The 23,465-nt window shown below is 53.1% G+C and overlaps 2 protein-coding genes across 3 annotated transcripts; both read left to right on the top strand.

Annotated features, from left to right (window-relative positions):
* The first annotated feature begins 399 nt into the window (after positions 1–399).
* On the top strand, positions 400–6,335 carry Rabggta (Rab geranylgeranyltransferase subunit alpha). 2 transcript variants are annotated; one of them, XM_052191406.1, is made up of 17 exons: positions 400–498; positions 816–872; positions 1,006–1,116; positions 1,449–1,573; positions 1,741–1,928; positions 2,190–2,393; positions 2,873–2,956; positions 3,046–3,128; positions 3,230–3,331; positions 3,439–3,544; positions 3,642–3,693; positions 3,829–3,917; positions 4,033–4,121; positions 4,216–4,332; positions 5,033–5,146; positions 5,395–5,482; positions 6,088–6,335. In XM_052191406.1, exons 2-17 carry the CDS (start codon positions 870–872, stop codon positions 6,234–6,236), a joined length of 1,704 nt encoding a protein of 567 aa, XP_052047366.1. In that variant the 5' UTR covers positions 400–498; positions 816–869; the 3' UTR covers positions 6,237–6,335. The 2 variants fall into 2 exon arrangements, with proteins under 2 accessions (XP_052047366.1, XP_052047367.1); XM_052191407.1 differs by lacking the exon at positions 400–498 and adding an exon at positions 520–664.
* A 2,326-nt stretch (positions 6,336–8,661) lies between these two features.
* Tgm1 (transglutaminase 1) lies at positions 8,662–22,219 on the top strand. The gene is made up of 15 exons (XM_052191408.1): positions 8,662–8,778; positions 9,412–9,747; positions 9,892–10,080; positions 10,978–11,226; positions 11,553–11,671; positions 12,192–12,299; positions 12,645–12,819; positions 13,192–13,330; positions 13,470–13,573; positions 15,724–15,812; positions 16,247–16,400; positions 16,502–16,783; positions 17,161–17,321; positions 17,687–17,823; positions 21,860–22,219. The coding sequence occupies exons 2-15, from the start codon at positions 9,417–9,419 to the stop codon at positions 22,083–22,085; spliced, it is 2,463 nt and encodes an 820-aa protein (XP_052047368.1). The 5' UTR covers positions 8,662–8,778; positions 9,412–9,416; the 3' UTR covers positions 22,086–22,219.
* Positions 22,220–23,465: the final 1,246 nt, after the last annotated feature.

Consider the following 23,465-nt stretch of genomic DNA (forward strand, 5'->3'; position numbering starts at 1 on the left):
CTCACCTAATTAACATGCCCCATTAAGATTAATCACCTCATCCTAACACAGGATCCCCCCTTTTACCTTTATAAACTGCTGTTTACCTATGGGCCACCTCTGTCCCCTCTCCAGGAGAAATACCTGTTCTCCCTCTCCACTGTTCCCTTTCCCCTTCTCCATCTCCTGCTTCTGTCTCTTATTCTTATACTTCATCCCTCTAGGGCAAATAAAGCTCCTTTGTCCTGAGAACTTGGTCTTGGGGTGTTCTGAGCCGAAACCGATCCCTTCAGGCTGCAGTCTGTGATGGTAATGGGTAGAGCCTGTCCACATTCTCCAGTCACTCACAGGCACCCGGGCGCTAACAGAAACTTGTTGACACACACGCAGCTCCCTCGCCAGGCCTGCAGGGGGCGCAGCACCTCGTCTCTGCACCTTACACGGCACGGAGCCGCTCTAGCCATACTGGGACTCGGTGGCGGCCGGAGTTGCACCGCCTGGCGCCTCCTGCCAGTGCAGGTGGGTTCGCCCGTGGAGGAGGGGGTGCAGGGGTCCGCGGGACGGGCGAGTTGGCGGGCGGGCACTGCTCTCTCCCCGCGCGGCTTGTGCCTGGGCCCTGGCGGTCCTACCGACCCTGGCGGGTGGGGCTTCGCAAAGATCTGTGGGAACCCAGGCCGGGGTTGTGGTGAGCGCTCCCTCCTGACTTCACAGAGCCAGCCGCCGGTCCCCTTTTACACACGGGGGATCCTTAGCCTGGGCCTGCTGGCAGCTTCCGGGAAACACATAGGGGCGGGGCAATGGGGGCGGGGTTCTGTGATTGACATCTCTCCCCGCAGGCTGACCAAGCTACCTCTGGACCCCTCCCCTGTCCCCAACGCTGAGCCGAAACCATGGTGAGAACCCTGAGCTCAGCCCCTTGCCCCTGCACGTCCGTGTCCTCATCACACGTGGCTGTCTCTGCAGGGCTTCTGCAAGTCTGCCCTTGCAAGGCAACCTGCATCCATACCCTCCTATCCTTCCTTGTAGCATGGACGCCTGAAGGTGAAGACGTCCGAAGAGCAGGCAGAGGCCAAAAGGCTGGAAAGGGAGCAGAAGCTAAAGCTCTACCAGTCAGCCACTCAAGCTGTCTTCCAGAAGGTGGGGCCTCAGAGCTAGTCCCAATCCCCAAAAAAGCTTGACCCTAGAGTCAAACTGCAGGGATCTAAATCTTGATTCTGTTATGGCTGTATTGCCTTGTGCAAGTCACCAGAACTGTCTTCAGTTTGTTCATCTGTAAAATGGAGCTAATGATTGCACATCCTGTGTAAGAGTGTTGCAAAGATTAAGTGAGAAAATGCCTGTTAGACGTTGTAAGGTTTTTGCATAGTACCTGTTGCATAGTGCCACTATTGACTGGTTCTGAGTTTATAATGTTTAGCCTAGAGCTGGGGAGATGCTCTGGTCTCTGATCCTATAACTGTTCTTCTCAGCGGCAGGCCGGCGAGCTGGATGAGTCGGTGCTAGAACTGACAAGCCAGATTCTGGGAGCCAACCCTGATTTTGCCACCCTCTGGAACTGTCGCAGAGAAGTGTTCCAGCAGCTGGAGACCCAGAAGTATGTCATTCAGGACTCTGCCCTGGCCCTGCCTGGGTGACGAGCTGGATGGGGAACGGAGTAGTCGGCCATTGAGATAGGGTAGTGGGGGGACCAGATACGAGAAGGGAGGGGCAAGTTGGGGTTGGTTGTTGGAAGGCTCTAACCCCCTTTCTCTTGCCGTACAGGTCTCCTGAGGAGTTGGCTACTCTTGTGAAGGCAGAACTAGGCTTCCTAGAGAGCTGTCTGCGTGTGAACCCTAAGTCCTACGGCACCTGGCACCACCGCTGCTGGCTGCTAAGTCGCCAGCCTGAGCCCAACTGGGCCCGGGAGCTGGAGCTGTGTGCTCGCTTCCTCGAGGCTGATGAGCGGAACTGTACGTGTCCACAGTCCTGTCGCTACAGACCTCATGGGTCCCACACCCCGGTACTGGGTCCTCGGAGTGGGGAGGGATACGCAGGATCCAGCACCAGCCTCCATTTTGGTAGGGCTGAAATGATGGCAGAGCCCGATGCAGCCCCTGTGTTTTGCATTGAGGTGTTACTAGGGCTCTCTGAGGGAATTCTGGGGGGGCATCGGTGCCGTAGGCCCTCTTGGTCCTGCTTCTGAGTCAGGCTCCCTCCCTCAACCTCCCTAGTTCATTGCTGGGACTACCGGCGCTTTGTAGCTGCCCAGGCCGCTGTCGCCCCTGCGGAGGAACTAGCCTTCACTGACAGCCTCATCACCCGGAACTTCTCCAACTATTCCTCCTGGCATTACCGCTCCTGCCTCTTGCCCCAGCTGCACCCCCAGCCAGACTCTGGCCCACAGGGACGGCTCCCTGAAAATGTACTGCTCAAAGGTAGGTAGGCCTAGACCAGCAGTTCCCAACCTGTGGGTTGCGACCCCTTTGGGAGTTGACCAACCCTTTTCACAGGGATTGCCTAAGACGGGAAATATCAGGTATTTAAGACCGGAAATATCAGGTATTTATTATGATTCATAGCAGTAACAAGATGATAGTTATGAAGTAGCAACAAAAAATAATTTTATGGTGGGGGGGGTCACCACAACATGAGGAACTGTATTAAAAGATTACAGCATTAGGAAGGCTGAGGACCAGAGGCCTAGAGGATCCTGGCAAGGATTCTGCAGGACCACCCCAGTCCTGATGCCTGTCTAACCTGTTCTAAACCACCTTATTGAGCTCCTACTTCTTAGTGACACACGCAATTCCTGTGTAAGGCTGGGGTACAAGTGAGCCTGGGACGGAGAGCTATGGGAATGCCTAGGATCCTACCAGCATGCTGACACAACCCCATACCTTCCTGGCCCCCACAGAGCTGGAGTTGGTGCAAAATGCCTTTTTTACTGACCCCAATGATCAGAGTGCCTGGTTCTATCACCGCTGGCTGCTGGGCCGGGGTAAGCAGTGGGGAAAGGGCAGAATGTTTGAGACTTAGAAAGAAACAAAGACGACTTTTAAGGTAAACCGAGGCCATCTCTCTCCCTAGCGGAGCCCCACGATGTTCTCTGCTGCCTGCATGTGAGCCGGGAAGAGGCCTGTCTGTCAGTCTGCTTCTCTCGTCCCCTGATAGTGAGTCAAGTGGTTTTATTAAGCACATCGTGAGACATACAGCCCCCCCCCCAATCTGAGGCTGCTAGAGCTAAGAAGTCTCTCTTTGTTCCCTGTGACAGGTGGGCTCCAAAATGGGGACCTTGCTACTCACCGTGGATGAAGCACCTTTGAGTGTGGAGTGGAGGACCCCAGATGGCAGGAACCGGCCCAGCCATGTCTGGGTATCCCACGATTGGGGGGGGGGGGGGCAGAAATGAGGGCCTGGGGCAGGACTAGGGTGGGACAGAAAAGCAGCGAGGTTTACGTTTCCTTGACCCGGGGCTCTCAGCTCTGTGACCTGCCCGCTGCCTCTCTCAACGACCACCTGCCCCAGCACACGTTCCGTGTCATCTGGACAGGAAGTGACGCCCAGAAGGAGTGTGTGCTTTTGAAAGGTGATGCTGTCTAAAGCTCCCCTCACCATGCCAGTTCCCCAGCCTTCTCTCTCCTCTCCCCACAGTGTCCCATCCCACTACTTAACCTTTCCCCTAGGCCTCCAGGAGTGCTGGTGCCGAGACTCAGCCACTGATGAACAGCTATTCAGGTGACAGCAAGGAGCCCATGGTCGAAGACAGGGGATCTGGGCAGTTGGGGCAGGAGGCATGGGCCTGTGGGAAGGGGGATGGCTTCGAACTCTGGGCTGTGGGCAACGTACCTTCCCCGACCTTCCCACTCTCAGGTGCGAGCTGTCCGTGGAAAAGTCCACAGTGCTACAGTCTGAGCTTGAATCCTGTAAGGAGCTGCAGGAGCTGGAGCCTGAGAATAAATGTGAGATCCTAAGCCGGCTCCCAAGAACCAGAAGCACCCGGGAAAGCCTCTCCGGGGAACCTCCCTGAGCAGAGGGTCTCGAGAGACCGCAAGCCTTTCTCCACCTTCTCTCTAGGGTGCCTGCTGACCATCATCCTGCTGATGAGGGCACTGGACCCCCTCCTCTATGAGAAAGAAACACTACAGTACTTCAGTACCCTCAAAGCAAGTTGGGCCTGGGGGAGGGCAGGCCCGAGGAGGCCCAGTAGGCCGTTAGAAGGCAGGTGACCCCCATAGCTGCCTGCTTCCTCTCCCTCAGACTGTGGACCCCATGAGAGCAGCCTACTTAGATGACCTACGCAGCAAGTTCTTGCTGGAAAACAGTGTTCTCAAGATGGAGTATGCCGACGTCCGCGTGCTGCACCTGGCTCACAAGGTCTGGGCTCCACATGGGCCCCTCCCTCAGCCCCTTCCCACTGTCTTCCCTACCAGCTTGACTCCACCATCTTTCTTGAAGCCTGCTCCTTCATTAGGTCTTCCTTCCTGTCAGTCAGTTCTTCATCGTGTTTGTTCCCTGGTTTTAAATCCTGAGCCATCAAAGCTGAACTAGGAATGTATAGCTCATTGCTAAGGCTCTGGGCTCAGTTCCCAGTGCTGAGAACAAAATTTAAAAAAAAAAAAAAACAAAACCGTTTTTCCACCGTCTGCACTCCTGTGCTTCTCACACGGGACCGGGCCAGAGCCTAAATCCTAAATCCTTTCTAGAGATTTCTGAGAGCCGTCCAGACTCTGCTTTTTGTGTTTCTAGTCATCTCAACAAATCTGTTTTGCCTCATCACTGATATCACCGCAGCCCAGCACAGCCCTACTCCTCGCTTTCTGTTTGCTGTAGGACATACCACTCTCCTCTGTCCCACACTTGAGGTTTCCTCTCCCTGTCGCCTCTCACTAGCCACCCCTCCATGACCATCTGTCTGTCTGTCCCCTGTCCCTGACATAGCACAGGCTCCTATACACCAGGCTATTTGTCCTAAGCACAGCTAGTTGCTAACAAGGGTCTTGTAAGGTCTGTATGGAACAGGTGGCTGGAGATGGCCTAGCTCCTGCCGAGTTTTTCACCCTTCCCCCACCCCCAGGATCTCACAGTGCTCTGCCATCTGGAACAACTGCTCTTGGTCACTCATCTTGACCTGTCCCACAATCGCCTCCGAGCCTTGCCCCCAGCCCTGGCTGCCCTGCGCTGTCTTGAGGTAAAGTCTCCATTCCTCCCATTCTGTCTGGGGTTCCCCTTTTCCACTCAGAAGTCTGCCTGTGTTACAGCAGGACCTCCTGACCTCTGACCCCTACAGGTAACCCCTTTGCCACCCCCTTGGCTACCCAAGCTGGCCCCGGGAGCTTTTCCACACACCTAAGCTGGTCACTCTGGGCTCCTCCATGGCTTGTACTGGTCCCAGGCTGCCTGTTTGCCCTTGTGTTTCCCCACCTCCCTGTTCCTCAGGTGCTGCAGGCCAGCGATAATGTCCTGGAGAACTTGGATGGCGTGGCTAACCTTCCCCGGCTGCAGGAGCTGTTACTATGTAATAACCGTATCCTCCAGTCAGTCTGTTTGCAGACAGCTTCTAAGACAAGGAGCAGGCTTCAGGGGGACAAACCGCAGACACAGACAGGGTCATCTCGAGGCAGGACAGGAAACGGCTTGGGCAGGGCGAGCTGAGGGGAGGTGATGCCCTAGGGCTGTCTGTGACTGTTATTAACTTCTGCTCTGGAGTTCTGTAGAGTGTGACTTCACACGCCGGAGTTCACGGGCAGGCAGGCAGCCTGTAAAGATTCTCAGGAGCCAAGAGGAATCTAGAAATCAGGAAGTTCCATATTTTTTAAAATCCTCTGATCCCCCTCGAAATTGGAGGGTTAGAGCATCTGTGACCCACATTTCCACATGGCTACTTATAAATACTAAGGGCCGCTTGACAGCCCTCTCCATCTCTCTTTATGATCCCACGGGGTCCTGCTTCCCACAACCCCTCCTCAGCCAGACATTCTCCGACCTCTGCTAAGGACTTTATTTTCCCCGGGAAGTATGGAAGATGCCATCAGACTTGCTTCCAAGCCTCAGCTTCCAGCTTTGGGGTGTCCAGTAGCAGACAGTGGGTGGGGCAGAGCTACTGGGGTTTCCTTGACTCTACCGCCCAAGGCCTCCAGCAGTCTGCATCGCTTCAGTCTCTTGCCTCCTGCCCCAGGCTAGTCCTCCTCAACCTGCAGGGCAACTCGTTGTGCCAAGAAGAGGGCGTCCGGGAGCGTTTGGCTGAGATGCTACCGTCCGTCAGCAGCATCCTCACCTAGAGGCCCCGCCTCACCCTCACCCTTTAACTTATTGGGACTGAATAAAGAATGGAGAGGCCCCTCTGGGCTGCCGAGCCACCATTACTGCTGCCATGACAACACTACCTCCATTACTACTGTGCATTTTGGGAAAAGGAAGGGAGGGGCTCTGGGGTGTGGGTCCACTGTCCCGTGATCCCCTCTAACAAGAACCTCAGTGTTTATGGCTGGTCAGGACCAGGGCTGGATTTGAGTTCACCATCAGTTTTGGGCTAGCGCAGGGCCTGAGCTTGAGGCTGGGGTAGGAGTTGGGATCAGGTTGTGGTTTGGGCTGAGAATCAATCAGAAGAACTGTCTGTAGCTGGGAGAGACTGTGACCCTTTCTCCTGTGAGTCTGCCACCTTCACACTTTCTGCCCTGACCCATTTTATTCACACCTGACTAGGCTCAGGGCCTTAGTGTTTGAGGAAGAATGTCTCCAGGCATCTCGCCCCACCTGGTTAGAATGACAATATTGGTCCCTGTGGATTATTCTATGGTTGAAAAGCCTTTGGGAACCCTTGGTCCCACTTGATCCTCATACACTCTGGGATGAGACGGTTAAAAGATTTGAACTGACGATGAAACTGTTCTGACCTGCCCAGGGTTGCTGAGCTCTGCGTGCTGAAGCCAGATACTAAACACTCTGCTTTAGTGATTTAGCCCTTTTCCTGTTTCTATATTGATAGAGAATGATTAAACAGAGGCCTGGCCTCAACTTGCCAAGGTGTTTAGATGGGAATCTACTCCTAAGGTGCATCCCTCCACAGTCGTGACTTTGAAAGCCGCAGGGAACAAGGCCTCGAGGGAGTGGCTCGGGGGTTAGGGCACTGAGTCAAACTTGGCTTAGTGGGGAAAGAGGGTGACTGGTTAGAACAAGAAGAGTGCAGCAAACCGAGCATTTTCCTGTTTCACTGGAATCTGCCTGGGCACACGTGTGCTCACCTACCCCGCCCCTTGAAGCCCCGCCTCTTCTTGTATCCTAAGTGATACACAAACAATCTCAGAGTGAAGCCCTTTGGCTGACCCGCCACACACCTACCTTGAATTTTGATCTCCAGTGGTATGTGTTGGAAGTCTGCTGGGTTCCAGGGCTTGCCAGCTGAACAGGGGAAAATTCACATGATGCTTACTGTCAGCTCTCTTCAGTAATCCCAGCACTTGGGAGGCTAAAGCAGGAGGATTGCTGTGAGCTCAAAGTCTACCTGGGCTAAATGTGAGACCATTTCAAAACAAACCAAAAAAAGTCAGTGTACATGTAGATCTTGGAGCTCCTGTTCCTACTCCTCAAGATACCTCTGAACAAGATACATTTCCAAACAGATTGTTGCCAAGCATGCTACTTTGTGTCTTCTGTTATTTTCACTATCTTTGGGATGGAGTGAAGAGGTCCCGGCTGGCGGGGCCCCGGACAGGGCCAGTGAGAGCGTCCCTAATGACGCCCTGGCTCCTCTCTGCCTTGGGGCTGTTTTAATGATATCTCTGACGTTTACCCAGAGCCAGGGCTGGACGGTACAGAGTGAGTTCCTGGAGCCGGTTGGTCTGGATTCTCAAGAAGAATTCCAGGCTGCAAATGAGGGAAGATGCTCACCTGCAGCTGATGAGACACTCAGTGAAAGAGGGGGGACACCAGGTAGTCTGGGGAGGAGTCCCCTGTCCACCCCGCCCTGAATGGGAAGACCTAAGCCTTCCCGAGACTTTCAAGCTAGAAGGGGGAAACAAGAACAGTTTCTCTTGTGACCCCCTTAATCTCGAACTTAGAAGAAACAGAGACAGCCCACTCATACTGGGGGCTGGTGAACAGCTGGAAAGAGACAGACGGGTGCAGTGTGCTGAGGGGCGCGAGGAGACCTGGTAGAGCTGGCTGGTCAGGGACTGACTGGCAGGTGGAGCCAGTTTGAGGGCCTAGATGCTGATGTCATCTGTCTGCAGCCTAAGGTACTGGGAATTTCCTAGGCAAAAGGAGTTCCAGTCCCAGGGACCAGTTTCATAGGGCCAAGCCTGGTGGGTGCCACAGGAGAGCTTAGCAGCCGGGCCCTATAAAAGCAAAAGCAGGCATCTTCAGCTTGGAAACAAGTCTGCCTTACAGGGCGGAGTGGAAGAAGATCCCTTCTCTTTTGCTTTCTGAACACCTAGTGTGGCAAGAAATCAAGTTGGTGTGGGATCCGTCATCAAACGCCTTCCCTTTTCACCTCAGCCACAGGTCTGACAGAACTTTGACCCAGACCCCCTCCTTAGCATTACCTCAGTTCCTAGAAAGGAATAAGTGGGTGGAGCCAGTCTTCCCGCCCCTACCAGGGGACAGCCCCCAGAGAGCCTCTTGACAGTAGGGATGAAGCAACCCTCTTCCCCCTTTCCCAGAAGCTCAGCCCCGCCTACCCTCCCCTCATAAACTACTTGCCCGGCCCGCCCTACACCTTCCACTCGTGTGGCTACGTCCAGCCTGTTGGTCCCGTCCCAAACGGCCTGACCTACTCCACCCGGGCCCGGGACCCGGTGGTGCCGTCACCAACACCGCTGCCAGGTGAGAGCTTACACCTCAGTGCTGAACCACTGCGGGCCTTTGCTGTCAAGGGACACACAGCCCAAGCCCAGAAAGGATCGATCTCCAGTGCGTACCTGCTGTGGGCTGAGACCCGATTTTCCTGGGGCCAGTCTCTGCTTTACGCCTGCTGTGCCCTCTCTGCAGCCCTGCCGCCTGAAGTTTGCCCGGACGTGGGGAATGTGGGGGGACTCTGACCCCTATGCCTCCTACTTGCTATTAAGAAGCAGTCCTAGAGGCTGTACCTCTAAACTGGGAAGCCAGCGGGTGGAGAGACCTGGGTTTGGAGATTGGGTCTGTGACAGGTGTTCTCTTAGGCAACTTCATTTCCTCACATGGATCTTCAATAGTTTCTCCAAAAACTGGACATCTGTTTTTTTTAATATGATTTGAGACTGTCTATAGCAAGGTGAAGAAGTTTTTCTCTGCAGCATGGGGTGCTTTCTCTGGGTGACTTAATAGGGTCTCTGGGGCATCTCAGGGTTAGAATAAGATTATCCCAGTCACCTAGCTGGTACTGAACCAATTTCTCTGGGTAGTTTCTGAATGGGCGGGATGGGCATCCCAGGCATAGGAGATCTGAGTGAATGAGCACCCTCTGTCTCTCCTACACAGGCACAATGGAAGGTCCTCGCTCAGACGTGGGCCGCTGGGGTCGGAGCCCCTGGCAGCCCCCTACCACACCGTCGCCGGAGCCGGAGCCGGAGCCAGAGCCAGACCGACGCTCGCGCTCCCGCCGAGGAGGAGGCCGCTCCTTCTGGGCTCGTTGTTGTGGCTGCTGCTCGTGCGGGAACAGAGCCGATGATGACTGGGGGCCCGAACCTTCAGGCTCCAGAAGCCGAGGGGCCAGCTCCCGGGGTGGGGACTCTCGGGGTAGGGACTCTCGGGGTGGCCGAAGACCTGAGTCTCGGGGCAGTGGTGTGAATGCAGCTGGAGATGGCACCATCCGAGGTGAGACCTCACACCTTAGCTTAGACCTGAGCCTTCATGGAGACCGAGATGTACCCTGGCATCTCTAATGGGGCCTGAAAGACTTCTGAGGAGGGTCTGGGCTCCTCGCGGACTCCTCACTCACCCGGGGATGTGGTTTTGCAGAGGGAATGTTGGTCGTGACCGGTGTGGATCTGCTGTGCTCACGATCAGACCAGAACCGCCGTGAGCACCACACGGATGAGTTTGAATACGATGAGCTGATTGTGCGCCGCGGGCAGCCCTTCCACATGATCCTTTTCCTCAACCGGGAATATGAGTCCTCGGACCGCATTGCCCTGGAGCTCCTAATCGGTGAGTGGGGCCTGGGATGGGAAGGGCAGAGCCCCCAGACCTGTGTTGGGTTAGAGAGGTCTTTAGGCTCCTCCCTGGTACTCCTCACCGCTGCCCAACGAGGCTGGTGCCAGACTCATAGTGCTCCCCTAGTGGTGCTCTCGGGAAGGACAGGGTTTCCTCTAGCCGGCTTTCCACAAGCCTCCGGAGGCAACTGTCTCACAGCGCTCTCTCATTGGGCCTGCCTCTGTGTCTCCTTCAGCACGGTTGACTCCCTGTGCCCTTCTCCCTGGGTCTGGCTGGTTCGTTCCCCTCGCCTCCATCTATCAATCCCTCTGCCTCCCTATCATATGGCCCAAGGCAGAGGCCTCCCTCACCATGTTGCCTGGTGACCATTGACTGCCCAGGCTGGTGATTATGCAGCTGCTGGGGGCGGGTGACTCTTCTAACCCTTTGATTACAGCCCAGCCATGCACACCCCAGCCTCTAATTTCCCAGGTACCCCTACCACCTCCAGAAATGCTCTGGGCTCTAGAAGCCATGACCCCAGAGAGCCGCTCTACCCTTCAGTATCCGGAGTGTTCTTTCCCCTGGGACAAATGGACGTGGCTCAGCTCTCTCCTTTAGTCCTGTAGGACAGTGGGTGACAATGGCCCCAGTATCCCCTCCCTCCTTGAGTTCATTGTCAGGGGAACAGGTTTGGGATGTTGGACTGGGGTTCTGCCCTGACATGCGGGAGAGCATGGGGCGGCCACCAAGCTGCTCTAAGAAAGATTGTCACAGACTAGTGTGGTAACCCTACTTAGGGACACATAAATTGGCTCATAGACATTTGGGTGGGGCTGAGTGAAGTCTTAGTCTCTCTCCCACTTCCAAAGAGACTCTCTCATTGCCTAATTGCTGATCTTGTTACTCTAGGAAACAATCCCGAGGTGGGCAAGGGCACCCATGTCATCATCCCCGTGGGGAAGGGGGGCAGTGCTGGCTGGAAGGCCCAAGTGACGAAGAGCAGCGGACACAACCTGAACCTGCGCGTCCACACCTCCCCCAATGCCATCATCGGCAAGTTCCAATTCACTGTCCGCACACGCTCAGAAGCTGGAGAGTTCCAGTTGCCCTTTGACCCCCGCAATGAGATCTACATCCTCTTCAACCCCTGGTGCCCAGGTAAGCCAGCTGGGCTCTAGAACAGAGCGCGGGGGGTCAGGACTTCCTTTCCCGAGGTCCAGGTGAGGAGACTGAGACCCGGCATAGAAAGGAGACGGAGGCCCGGCATAGAAAGGAGACCCACCTCACTTCTGACAAAGGCGCTGGTCACAGCCGACCTTTCTCACCACCCTTCCTTAGAGCAGGAAGATGCTTCCTGTCAGGCTGGAAGCATGCCCAACCCCATTTTTTTCCTGTGGGTATGCGTTGTGCTGACCTGGCAGAGGGGAAGGCAGGGCTGTTGAAGAAAATGGATAAGATTTGCAATTTATTTTCTGTGGATACAGAGGACATAGTGTATGTGGACCATGAGGACTGGCGGCAGGAATATGTGCTGAATGAATCTGGAAGAATCTACTATGGAACAGAAGCACAGATTGGCGAACGGACCTGGAATTATGGCCAGGTGTGGCTGGGCTCAGTTTCCTTCGTTCCTTTCTTTCTTTTTGAATTTGTTTTTTTCAAGACAGGGTTTCTCTGTATAGCCCTGGTTGTCCTGGAACTCACTCTGTAGACCAGGCTGGCCTCGAACTCAGAAATCCGCCTGCCTCTGCCTCCCAGAGTGCTGGGATTACAGGCATGCGCCACCACCACCACCTGGCCCTTCCTTCCTTTCTTCCTTCTTCTTTCTTTCTTTCTTTCTTTCTTTCTTTCTTTCTTTCTTTCTTTCTTTCTTTCTTTCTGAGACAGGATTTTTCTGTGTAGCACTGGCTGTCCTAGAACTCACCTTGTGGACCAGGCTGGCCTCGAACTTACAGATATCTACCTGCCTTTGACTCCCGAGTGCTGGGATTAAAGGCGTGTGCCACCACTGGTCTTGTGCACTCCCTAAAGGGAGATAGAGATGCGGGCCAAGGTGGACCACTAGCCTGTGGTCTGAGCATCTCTTGAGGAGCTGTCGTTACCCCTGCCCTCCTGCCTTCCAGTTTGACCATGGGGTGCTGGACGCCTGCCTGTACATCCTGGACCGGAGGGGGATGCCATATGGAGGTCGTGGAGACCCAGTCAGTGTCTCCCGGGTCATCTCTGCCATGGTGAGCACCCCTGTATTACTAAGCCCTATCTGTGTTTGCCTGCCCTGCCCTTTAAGGATTTTCCAACCCTGTCCAGGAAGAAGTTTTCACCCCCTCTCTCTCCCCCCCCCCAACCTGTACCCCACCCTGTCTTTCATTGTTTCTGTCCTGTCTCCTTTGGAATGTAAGGCCAAACCCCAAACTTGGCACACCTAGTGCTCACATTCCAAAGTTACAGCAGATGGGTTGGGGGAGGGGTGGGTGGGTTTAAGTTGAGTCTTGAGGTTGCAGGGTTAGGGGCTGGGGAATCCAGCCTGTCCTGAGCACCTCCCCCTATCCAGCCACACCCTCTGTTTTCCTGGGCAGGTGAACTCCCTGGACGACAATGGAGTTCTGATTGGGAACTGGACTGGCGACTACTCTCGAGGCACCAACCCCTCAGCGTGGGTGGGCAGCGTGGAGATCCTGCTTAGCTACCTACGCACGGGCTATTCCGTCCCCTACGGCCAATGCTGGGTCTTTGCTGGTGTGACCACCACAGGTAGTAGAGGGAATACGCCAGGAGTAGCCTGGGCTCTATGAGGCAGGAAGGGATCTATTTCTGTGCAGCCCAGCTGTGGCTACAGGATAGGGTGGCACTAAAGGTGCATGATAGCATGGCCTTAATTATCATTAATTAGTGTCAGCAACCGAGAGAGGCCTAAGGGAGAGAAAGAAGCAATGGTCAGGACCTGGGCCAAGCAGGTGGCTTCGTAACCCACACTGCTTTGCAGCCCAAAGGCCACCTGGGTCTTCTGACCCCTAACTCTGGAAGGTCCCTCTGTGCTTGGCAAACTCAGCACCCTTTTCTTCCTGCCGATGCCACACCCACAGCCAACCTCCGCCCCAGCCCTTAACCCCGGCTCCTCCACAGTGCTCCGATGCCTGGGCCTTGCCACCCGTACTGTCACCAACTTCAACTCTGCACACGACACAGACACCTCCCTCACGATGGACATCTACTTTGATGAGAACATGAAGCCACTTGAGCATCTGAACCATGATTCTGTTTGGTGAGCACAGCGCGAGGGGTGGCCTGCCATGTGCCCTAACGATGCTCTGAGGCATGAACCCTGAGGCACGGTAGGAAGGGGAGCTGGGAGGACCTGGATGGGAACCTCAGGCCCAGAGCCCCCCTCCATGCCCCTCTAGGAACTTCCACGTGTGGAACGACTGCTGGATGAAGAGGCCAGATCTGCCCTCGGGCTTTGATGGGTGGCAGGTTGTGGATGCCACACCGCAGGAGACCAGCAGTGGTAAGGCAGGCCTGGCCCAGAGTCTATTGGGAACACCCCCTCCAGCTCCTGAGTTAGCCCCGGACTCAGCTGGAGAGCCAAACCTATAGATCTTTGTACGGATTTATCAACTCAGCCACCATGGAACCATTAGATTATTTTCTTCTTGTTAACTACTTGACTTAATTTCACTTTATAATTTATAATGATTAATATTCTGAGATGGTTCAAAAGTCAAAAGAGATTTAAGAACATTCAGTAAGAGGTTTCCTTCTCCTGATAAACTTACGATTCTTACTTGCTGTTTTGTTGCTTTGCTTTGCTTTGCTTTAAGACAGGGTTTCTCTGTGTAGCCCTGGCTGTCCTGGAACTCTCTCTCTCTGTGTAGACCAGGCTGGCCTCTAATTCAGAGGTTTGCCTGCCTCTGCCTCCCAAGTACTGGGATTAAAGATCACACCACCACTACCCAGTTCTTACTTGCTTTTTAATTTATATATCTGAGATATAATTAATTAAAAGATACACACAGAGAGAAAAGTAATAAGTAATAAATGCATGAATGAAAGGAAAAAACAGTTTTTAATTGAATAAGATAAAATGTAAAGGTTCCTTATTTTTTCTTAGATGTCTTTAAAGTAAATTTCTATTAGGGGGGTTCCTACCCAAAATCTTATCATCAAACTTGATTCATCAGAATTTCCAGCAATAGGATCTAGTAGTGTGTATCTATTTCTTCCCAGTCCTAGTTTTGAACCTGGGGCCTTGAGTATACTCAGAATCCATTTTTCAATCTCTGTTTCCAAATTTCCCCTGGTAATTCTTATGGACACCCATGTTTGGAACAAAATTCCATGCTAATGGAAAACATGGTGAACGGCGGCTCTCGGCGGTCAAACGGCTTTGTCTGGGTCTCCAGCACAATGAGTCCTGGTTTCCCCTTCCTTTTGTTCCCCTGTTCATTGCATTCATGTGCAGTATGGAGAAATCAGGGCTCAGACAGAAAATGGCTCTGTAACCATCAGAGCTGACCTGGGGCGACACGCCCTGGCTGCCAGGGCTTCTCTTCTCTGCATCCACACATGCTGTCTCCACAGCAGTCGCCCTGCCCTCTCTGCTCTGCTCACACGGCCTCCTCTCCCTCTGGCTCCCCCACCTTCCTAGAGTCAGACAGCCTTGACCTGACTTACATTCTTCTGGCCATTTCCCAGACCCCTCCCTGTCAACCGTCTTTGTAAAAGGTGTCCTGGGTTGTGTAACCTAGCAATGCTTGCAGTGGACATGGAGACTTGATCTCTGGTCTGGCTCTATGAAGTAGTGGAGTAAGGCAGAGCCCTGACAGGATGGCTAGGGCTTAAGTCTACCACAGTCACTTCTTAGATGAGTGACATTAGCAAGGAAGTTCCCTACACCTTTGTCTTCTGTATTCTTGTATAGAATACTGTGTGTGTGTGTGTGTGTGTGTGTGTGTGTGTGTGTGTGTACTACAGACCATATGGTGTAATTGAGAGGATTAAATGGACACAATGTATCATGCCTACAACATTACAGCAGCTCAGTAGGTAGAAGCTCTTTCCAGCTGTCCTATAAGGTCCTGGCATCCATCGCACTGGCTGGGCCTGTTTCCCCATCTGTAAAAGGAGGCCAGAGCGTTAGGTGTTAAGATTCTTTCCTGTTGGATAGCCCTCACTTCCTGTTTACACTTTCTGTCCCAGCCTGCCCATTTCAGCCAGCTCGTCCTCTGTAGGGAGCCCTCCTGAGAATGAGGACGGTCCCTTCCTGCGCACCACCCCTCTCACGGCCCATCAGGAAATCGGCGCATGCGCAAAGCTGCTTGCGCAAAACTGGGTGCGCAAAGCTGGGGCATTGCTGAAGGAGCGATGGTGCTACCTCTGCTCGCAGACAACCAGAACCATTAGAGGCCCTGAAGTGATTGTGATGAGAGATCGGGGGAGGGTATCCTGTTCTCTGAGAAACATGGCCACCGCAGCCTGCCAGCGCAGAGAATGTGCTGAGCGCCTACCTGGTTATCTAGTCAGGCTGTCCATCCGCAGGCCCCTCGCGCTCCTACCCTGCCCTCTGGGTGGCTGCCATTGGAGCCTTGTGTGGCCTCTGACCAGAGGACAAGGGGTCCCCTTGGCCTTCTTAGACCCGTCACCTGCTTCACGTCCTAGGTATCTTCTGTTGTGGCCCCTGTTCCGTGGAGTCCATCAAGAACGGCTTAGTCTACATGAAGTATGACACACCTTTCATTTTTGCCGAGGTGAGGCTGGCCTCTGGGTGCCTCCTCTAGCAAACAGCCTGAAGTGACCGGAGCCTTGGCTTCAGTCCTGAGCAGTCTGGTCTTGACGTCCCCGCTGACTGACTAGCTATGTAACCTCAGGCAAGTCACTCCTTCTAGAGGCTTAGTTTCCTCAACTGTAAAAAGGAGATAATGATGGCCGCCTTGCTTCCTGTCCTCAGGATCAAAAGAGATAATGGATGTGGGGCTGCTTCACTGGCTGTAAAGCAAGAGAATATGCACAAGGAATTACTGTTATTAATGCCAAAATGGGCTACAAGGGGCCTCCTGGACAGACCTCTTCCCTGCTTTCGGAGAATGGCGGGTTGGCCCTGCCTGCAGCCCCTGGGGTTGAGGGAAGGCACTGGGGTCTGTCTTCCTGACCCTCCAGTCCTACTGTCCTTTGATCACCACAGGTAAATAGTGACAAGGTATACTGGCAGCGGCAGGATGACGGCAGCTTCAAGATAGTGTACGTGGAAGAGAAAGCCATTGGCACACTCATTGTCACAAAGGCAATCAACTCCAACATGCGAGAGGACATCACCCACATCTATAAGCATCCAGAAGGTAACATTCCCCCAGCCCAGCCAGCTCCAGGCTGAGGGCTCCTGCCGAGCACGTGCCTGCCCCAGCCAGAGCTCAAACTCACCTCTGACCTCAACCCCCAGGCTCAGAAGCAGAGCGGAAGGCTGTGGAAAAGGCTGCAGCCCATGGCAGCAAACCTAATGTGTATGCCACCCGGGACTCTGCTGAGGATGTGGCAATGCAGGTGGAGGCGCAGGACGCTGTGATGGGGCAGGATCTGGCCGTCTCTGTGGTACTGACCAATCGCGGCAGTAGCCGACGCACTGTGAAGTTGCACCTCTATCTTTGTGTCACCTACTACACTGGTGTCTCTGGGCCTACCTTCAAGGAGACCAAGAAGGAAGTGGCATTAGCCCCAGGAGCCTGTAAGTGGTCCTTCCCCAGTCCTGTCCCTAGATGGTACTCTCTCCCCCAGATAGTGCTCCCTCCCCATCCCTGCCCCCTAGATGGTGCTCCCTCCCCAACCCTGTCCCTAGATGGTGCTCCTTCCCCAGCCCCACCCCCTAGATGGTACTCCCTCTCCAGCCCCACCCCCTAGATAGTACTCCCTCTCCAGCCCCACCCCCTAGATGGTACTCCCTCTCCAGCCCCGCCCCCTAGATGGTGCTCCCTCTCCAGCCCCGCCCCTGGGTGTCCAAGTACCATGGCTTTGGACATGGAGGCCCTACAGCAATAGGCAGCAGTTCTGGGGAAACTCTGTCTGGGGAAGAAGGCCTGTCATCACCATGTATTTTCTTCCCAGCGGACTCGGTGACCATGCCTGTGGCCTACAAGGAATACAAGCCCCACCTTGTGGACCAGGGGGCAATGCTGCTCAATGTCTCAGGCCACGTCAAGGAGAGTGGGCAGGTTCTAGCCAAGCAACACACCTTCCGTTTGCGCACCCCGGACCTTTCTCTTACGGTGAGTGCAGCTTTCTGGGACTCCTGGGGTGAACAGAGAGCCAGAGCCTGAGGCTGAGGAGAACCGTGGGCAAGGGAGAACACTAAGCCTGAAACAAGTTACCCTGATGAGCCTTGTCGGAGAAGGTTAAGGTCCAGACCTGGCCTTAGTTTCCTCATCAATAAAATGGGCTCTCGGGTCCAAGTCTGTTTCATACTCAAATTGCAGAATGGATATGAGTTTCTGACTCTATTTTTGAGGTAACTTTTCTGAAGGACAGAAATGTGGAATTTGGCAAAATTTCGATCCTAACACATTTCTCCCTTGGGTGCAAAGTGTAGGCTGGCCAGGGTCTCTGATGAGGGGCGGATTTCTGTTTCACTCAGTTACTGGGAGCAGCAGTTGTTGGCCAGGAATGTGAAGTACAGATCGTGTTCAAGAACCCTCTGCCTATCACCCTCACCAACGTCGTCTTCCGGCTCGAAGGTTCTGGATTGCAGAGACCCAAGGTCCTCAATGTCGGGTGAGTGTGACTTCTCTAACTTTGCCCACACCCTCTCTTTCACTAGGCTGCCCTGAGCCTTGGTTTTGCTCCTCTGTTCTGGACCCCACAGGGCAGCTTGGGGCAGCTGGCACCACAGGCCAATTCAGCCCGACCAGTGTTCAAGACTTGCTGAGTGCCTCAAGTTACAGTGTCCCTGCCCTGCCTCACCTTGTTAATTAGGGAGCTGAAACTCACATGGAAATCATTAATAGCCCATCCCTAACATTTGCCAAATATAGAAGTGTTGACCAAGCATTCTCAGGAGGATTATCTCACTTGGAGATCATCCGGGCCTTTTAAAGGGCGTTCGAGACCATCATATAATTAAAAGGAGAGCTGAGAAACTCTACAGACTCAGGTTCGAGCCGCTGCTCCACTGCTCTTGGCAAGGTCTCTGCAGTCAGGTGCCTTCAATTCTTCTAAGCCTGTGTGGGAAGGTAACAAAGTCTCTGGTTAGTTAGTCTAGCCTTTGGTATAGCTAGTCCCCACTGTATGAATGGGAAGGCCAGTGGTTTCATCCCACAGCCCAGAAAGGCAAGCTTTTCCCTTCAGGGTCTCTGCTTGCTGCATGGTCTGTGTCATAAGAACTGAGCCCCAATTCTCAGGCCCTCAGCCAGCTTGGATCTGATCTCCATTGGGTGAGGCTCTGGACCCAATAAGGGTAGATGGTACCTACCTGTGCCTTTTGTTGTAACCTGGCACAGACGTGTGTAGCTCCTCCTCAGGAGAGCGTGGAGGGGAAGAGAAGGCAGAGGAAGCCCACTTTCTCCTGAAGGAGTGGATGTCCTGATCTAAAAAAGGGCCTGTGAGAAGGCATAGGACAGACCATCGCCTGTCTTCATACCTTATGCCGATAGCCACTATTTCTGTTATGAGGCTAAAGATGAGTTTATTATCCTGTTCTTTGATCTACCCTGGGACTCAGGGGTTGTCACATCACAAAGTAGCACAAAATAGACCCTATAAGGGCCTCTGGCAGCTCAGATGACAGGATGTAAGATGTGCCTTGGGACGTTGACACCACAGTGGAAGGAGTCTTCTGTCTTAGGCTCCCTAGATGCACACGCCCTTGCCAGGCTCAGCAGGCCCTGTGGCTCTTGGGCTGCCCCGCCCCAGAAGGACAAGACCACTCTGCCTGGTGTGCGGAGAGGTGGCCTCTTCCTTCTGTGGATGGCTTGCATGGTATTTACCCCACTCTCACCCTCTCATCTGAGGACCAGATTCCAAGATGGGTGTTACTTTGTCTCTCGGTTACACATCAAAGGCTGTGGTATGGAACTCAATTATACCACCAGGTGTGACACCCCAGCCCGGTGACTGGCCACTAAGTAAACATTCCAGGACTCACTCCTCCAGTTGACTGTGTCACCGGGGAGGCTGGAAGTTCTTGGGAATTTCCGCCAGAACCAGAATCATACTCTCTCTAAATCTTTCAAGGCCTATATCCCTTCTTGAAAGGTGGGTTCGACTTTGGAGACAAGGCCAAAGCCATTTAAAGATTATTTACCGCTGGGTGGTGGTGGCGCACACCTGTAATCCCAGCACTTGGGAGGCAGAGGCAGGCGGATTTCTGAGTTCGAGGCCAGCCTGGTCTACAGAGTGAGTTCCAGGACAACCAGGGGTACACAGAGAAACCCTGTCTTGAAAAACAAAAACAACAACAACAACAAAAAAAAACAAATAAAGATTAATTACCAAGGGAAACAAACAGGTAGATATTTCTGTCTGTATCATTGAGAAATTATGCATGACACAAAGGAGACATAGGAGCTTGTACCTGCCTGCCTGCCTGCCTGTGAGGGATGGAGGGGCTGGAGGAGGGGAGAGCTGGGGATCTGTTGCCGAGAACAGTTCCATTACCTGCAGCCGTTTAGGTCAGCCCAGCTTGAGCAGCTGACTTCCTCTCAGCTTAAACTGAAAAACAGGGCTGGGAGCCAGGCACGTGGCACACGCTTTTAGTACCACCTCTTCAGAGGAAGAGGAAGACAGATTTTTGTGAGTTGGAGGCCAGCCTGGTCTACAAAGTGAGTCCTGGACAGCAAGGGCTCTGTTACACAGAGAAACCCTATCTCAAAAAAAAAAAAAAAAAAAAAAAAAACAAGCAAACAAACAACAAGTTGCCACAACAGATGATGTGACAAGGGCCTCACCTGAGCTATCAGAATGAGTCTGGGGAAGATTTTGTGACATTCCTACTTTGAAAGTAGATAGCAGTTTTTTGGGGTTTTTTTGGGGGGGGCGGTAGAGGTAGAAATAATGTTAGTGGTTATAATATAAAGGTTAGCTTCTGAAATACAATAACTCAAAGTAAACGTTTGAAGGCTCCTGTGAGGCTGAGCAACCTTTAACTGTCCATCTATAGAGAAATGGGGAAAAATTAAGAGCACAAGTGTGTGGCCAGGCAAAGCACAACCTGCTCAATTATAGGCTTAATTTCACTTCCTGTCGGAACACTTCAGAAACCGCCTGGCCACCTCGGCTCCCTTTGATTCATGTCTGTATTATGAACCAGCAAGTGAGGACCAAAGAAGCAGCTTGTCTAAAGCAGTCTACTAGTTAGGTCCAGGGAATCCTCAGAAGCAGCCTCTAAGCTGAGTGTTTTAACCCAAGGAACACTCATCTTCAAAATTAGGGATGCCAGCTCCATCCCTAAGCAGACCACTTCATGGGGTCTAGTGCCAGAAAGGAACCCTAAGGCAAGCATGGGCTGAGTTGGCAATCAGAAGTACAGGTCTAGGAAGAGAATCAGGAGATATTCTAATAGCCATGAAGAGACTCCATATAAAATGCAACCATGTCCTTACTTAAAACGCAGCGTGTCCGGTGGGATGGTAAATGCCTGTAATTGTAATACTTGAGAAGGTTGAAAATTCAAGGCTAGCCTCAGGCACATAGTCAATCTGAGACTAGTCTAAGCTTCTTCAGGCCCCTCCTTCCCCCCCCAAAAAAAACCCCAATAAGTAAAAGAATAAAGTATGCAGGTTGAAGGAAATGCCCAGAAAAAAAGAAGATTCATTCTCTTGAGGACAGGAGGTGCCGGGGTGGGGCGTGAGCTAGGACCTGGAGAAAGACCAGGGATGGATGTGGCAGAGCTGGGAGCTCAGGGCAGGCACGGCCAAGCCTGCAGAGCGAGGTGGAGGTGGGTTTAAGTGAGGAGAGACACTCGTGGGGCTGGTCCGCAGGAGAGTGGTGGGGGTGCTGTCGTGCGCCAGGGTGGCAGCTGAGTCACAGTGAGCCTGTATGTCAGGTTAGGGAGTTGACTTCTCTTTCAGTACGTGCCAAGGATACCCAGCCCTTGAGGGATTTAGTTCCCTTCCCAGTGATTAGCAGGCTAGGGAAAAGGTGAGGTGAGTCTGGCGAAGCCGCGACTCCCAGGGGTGTTCGGGGATATATTTTCAGAGCTCCCCGAGGAAAAGGTACAGGTGTTGGTGTCACACACATATTCACACCAAGATATGAGAACACATGTCATTTAAAAAATGCCAACCGTCCCAGCCTGGGACAGCCTTTTTCCTGGGTAACAGCCTTCTGTTAATTCAGAACATGAAGTTGTTCCTTCTTCTTGAGGACAGCCGGGCAGATTTCTTTAGTTTGCTATTTTGGCAAGACTGAAAGCATTTGGGATCCCATGTTGAGCCTCTAGGTTTTACTCTAAAGTGCCCTTGGCCTTGACAGCCTCGTGAGGTGGGGTGCATGGGTTCAGCAGCAGTGGAAAGAAAAGCAGTCCAGGCTGAGGTGGAGAGAGAGCATTAGCAGTCTCTGTCCGGGTGGGAGACAGAGGGAGGAGGCGAGGGGCTGGGGAGATTTTCAGTGCAGGCAGCTGGGTGTGTAGGTGCCATCAGGCTGTGTGGGGGTGACCTGGGGCGGAGGCTCCTTCCGGGTTGTGGGTGTAGATTCCAGGGGACCCAGGAATGCCTGGTGGCTCCACCTCTCGCTGTATCTTCCTGACCATGCTGGGTCATCCTTTCTTGACTCTACCCTTAATCAAGGCTCCTGACGCTATCTCTGTCTACAGGGACATCGGGGGTAACGAGACAGTTACGCTGCGTCAGACCTTTGTCCCTGTGCGACCAGGCCCCCGCCAGCTCATTGCCAGCTTGGACAGTCCACAGCTTTCCCAAGTACACGGTGTCATTCAGGTGGATGTGGCCCCAGCCTCTGGGGGCAGAGGTTTCTCAGATGCTGGAGGCGACAGTCACTCCGGGGAGAACATACCTATGGCCTATCGAGGTGGAGCTTAACCCTGGGCCAGGAGCCATGGGACTGGAATCAGATGAACAAGGACATTGCCCCAAGATGGGGTCCCACCACGAAGCAGCTCCCCAGGCTCAGACAGGAAGGCTGGGGCACCTGGGGAGGCAGTCAGTCTTCACTTGTGCTGATAATAAACTTTTTTTTTTTTTTAATGAAGATGCTGTTTAGTATTCCTGTCTATCTTGGTCAAGGAGTATGGAGTCACACTGTGATGGAGATTTTTTTTTCTTTTTCAAGACATGGGTTTTCTATGTAGCCCTGGCTGTCCTGGAGCTCACTCTGTAGACCAGACTGGCCTCAAACTCAGAAGATCTGCCTGCCTCTTCCTCCTAAACACTGGGATTAAAGGAGTGCACCACCACTGCCCAGCTGGGTTGGCATTTCCTGAGCTCTCGTTCTGAGAATTGTGGCTGAAAGGTGCCATCTCAGTCACCCTTGAGATAATGCTTGTTTAAATTCATGGCCACCACACTAGCCCAAACTGTATTTTCAAATATCATTGTCTAAATTGGGCGTGACAGCACAGGCCTGTGATCCTAGTTACTTGGGAATTAGGAGGATCTAAAGTTTAATACCTGCCTGAGTTAGAGTGAGTTCAGTAGCAGCTTGGGTAACTTAGGGAGACCACGCCTCAAAATCAGAAGTGAAAAGAGCTCTGGGGTTATAGTCCAGGAACGCAGGACCGGGCACAGCCTGCCTGGTACACGTAAGGACCTGGATCTGAGGCCCTTGCACTAGCATAAAAAATCTTGCAGAATTTTAATAGAAGTAATTATGTTCAGTATTGGAGGGATGCAGAAATAATAGGGACAACAAGGGGGGTTTATAGGGAAAGATGCTGGTACCAAGACTGACAACCTAAGCTCTATCTCCAGGACTCGATGGTAGAAGAGGGAGCCACTCTCACAAGTTGTCCTCTGACCACCACATAGGCAGCAGGGCAGCATTCAGAAGGCTAAGGCAGGAGAATCATGAGTTTGAGGCCAGCCTGTGCTACACAGCAAGACCCTACCTCAAAACCAGCAAGCAGTTAGGCATGGTGCCACACACCCTTAAGCCTAGCACTCACGGGGCAGAGGTGGGTAGATTGAGGCCTGCCTGGTCTACATAGCAAGTTTCAGAGCAACTAGGGATACAGAGTGAATCTCTGTCTCAAAACAAACAAACAGACAGACAGACAGACAAAGGAAAGCGAGAAGACACAGTGATAATTTGGCTCCCAGGCCACTCTCCGACTCTTCTGAAGCTCCGTGGCTGCAACCTTCTGGGTTCAGTCACGGGGCGCTGGGTAAGTGACTCAGGGCTCCCCTGAAGTACTTTCTTATCCGGCTCTATCTTTCTATACGATATTAGCCATCCTTGTGACT

This window comes from Apodemus sylvaticus, chromosome 8 (assembly GCF_947179515.1).
Source record: "Apodemus sylvaticus chromosome 8, mApoSyl1.1, whole genome shotgun sequence".
In the NCBI taxonomy this organism is placed as follows: domain Eukaryota; kingdom Metazoa; phylum Chordata; class Mammalia; order Rodentia; family Muridae; genus Apodemus; species Apodemus sylvaticus.

What these genes read in the sequence shown, in the direction of transcription:
- Rabggta (XM_052191406.1), top strand. An exon ending in CGAGGCTGATGAGCGGAACT is followed by an intron (nt 1,929 to 2,189) that starts GTACGTGTCCAC and finishes CAACCTCCCTAG; the next exon opens with TTCATTGCTGGGACTACCGG. An exon ending in GCTTCTCTCGTCCCCTGATA is followed by an intron (nt 3,129 to 3,229) that starts GTGAGTCAAGTG and finishes TCCCTGTGACAG; the next exon opens with GTGGGCTCCAAAATGGGGAC.
- Tgm1 (XM_052191408.1), top strand. Translation starts at nt 9,417, where the DNA reads ATGGAAGGTCCTCGCTCAGACGTGGGCCGCTGGGGTCGGAGCCCCTGG. An exon ending in GGACCTGGAATTATGGCCAG is followed by an intron (nt 11,672 to 12,191) that starts GTGTGGCTGGGC and finishes CCTGCCTTCCAG; the next exon opens with TTTGACCATGGGGTGCTGGA. An exon ending in CATCTATAAGCATCCAGAAG is followed by an intron (nt 16,401 to 16,501) that starts GTAACATTCCCC and finishes CTCAACCCCCAG; the next exon opens with GCTCAGAAGCAGAGCGGAAG.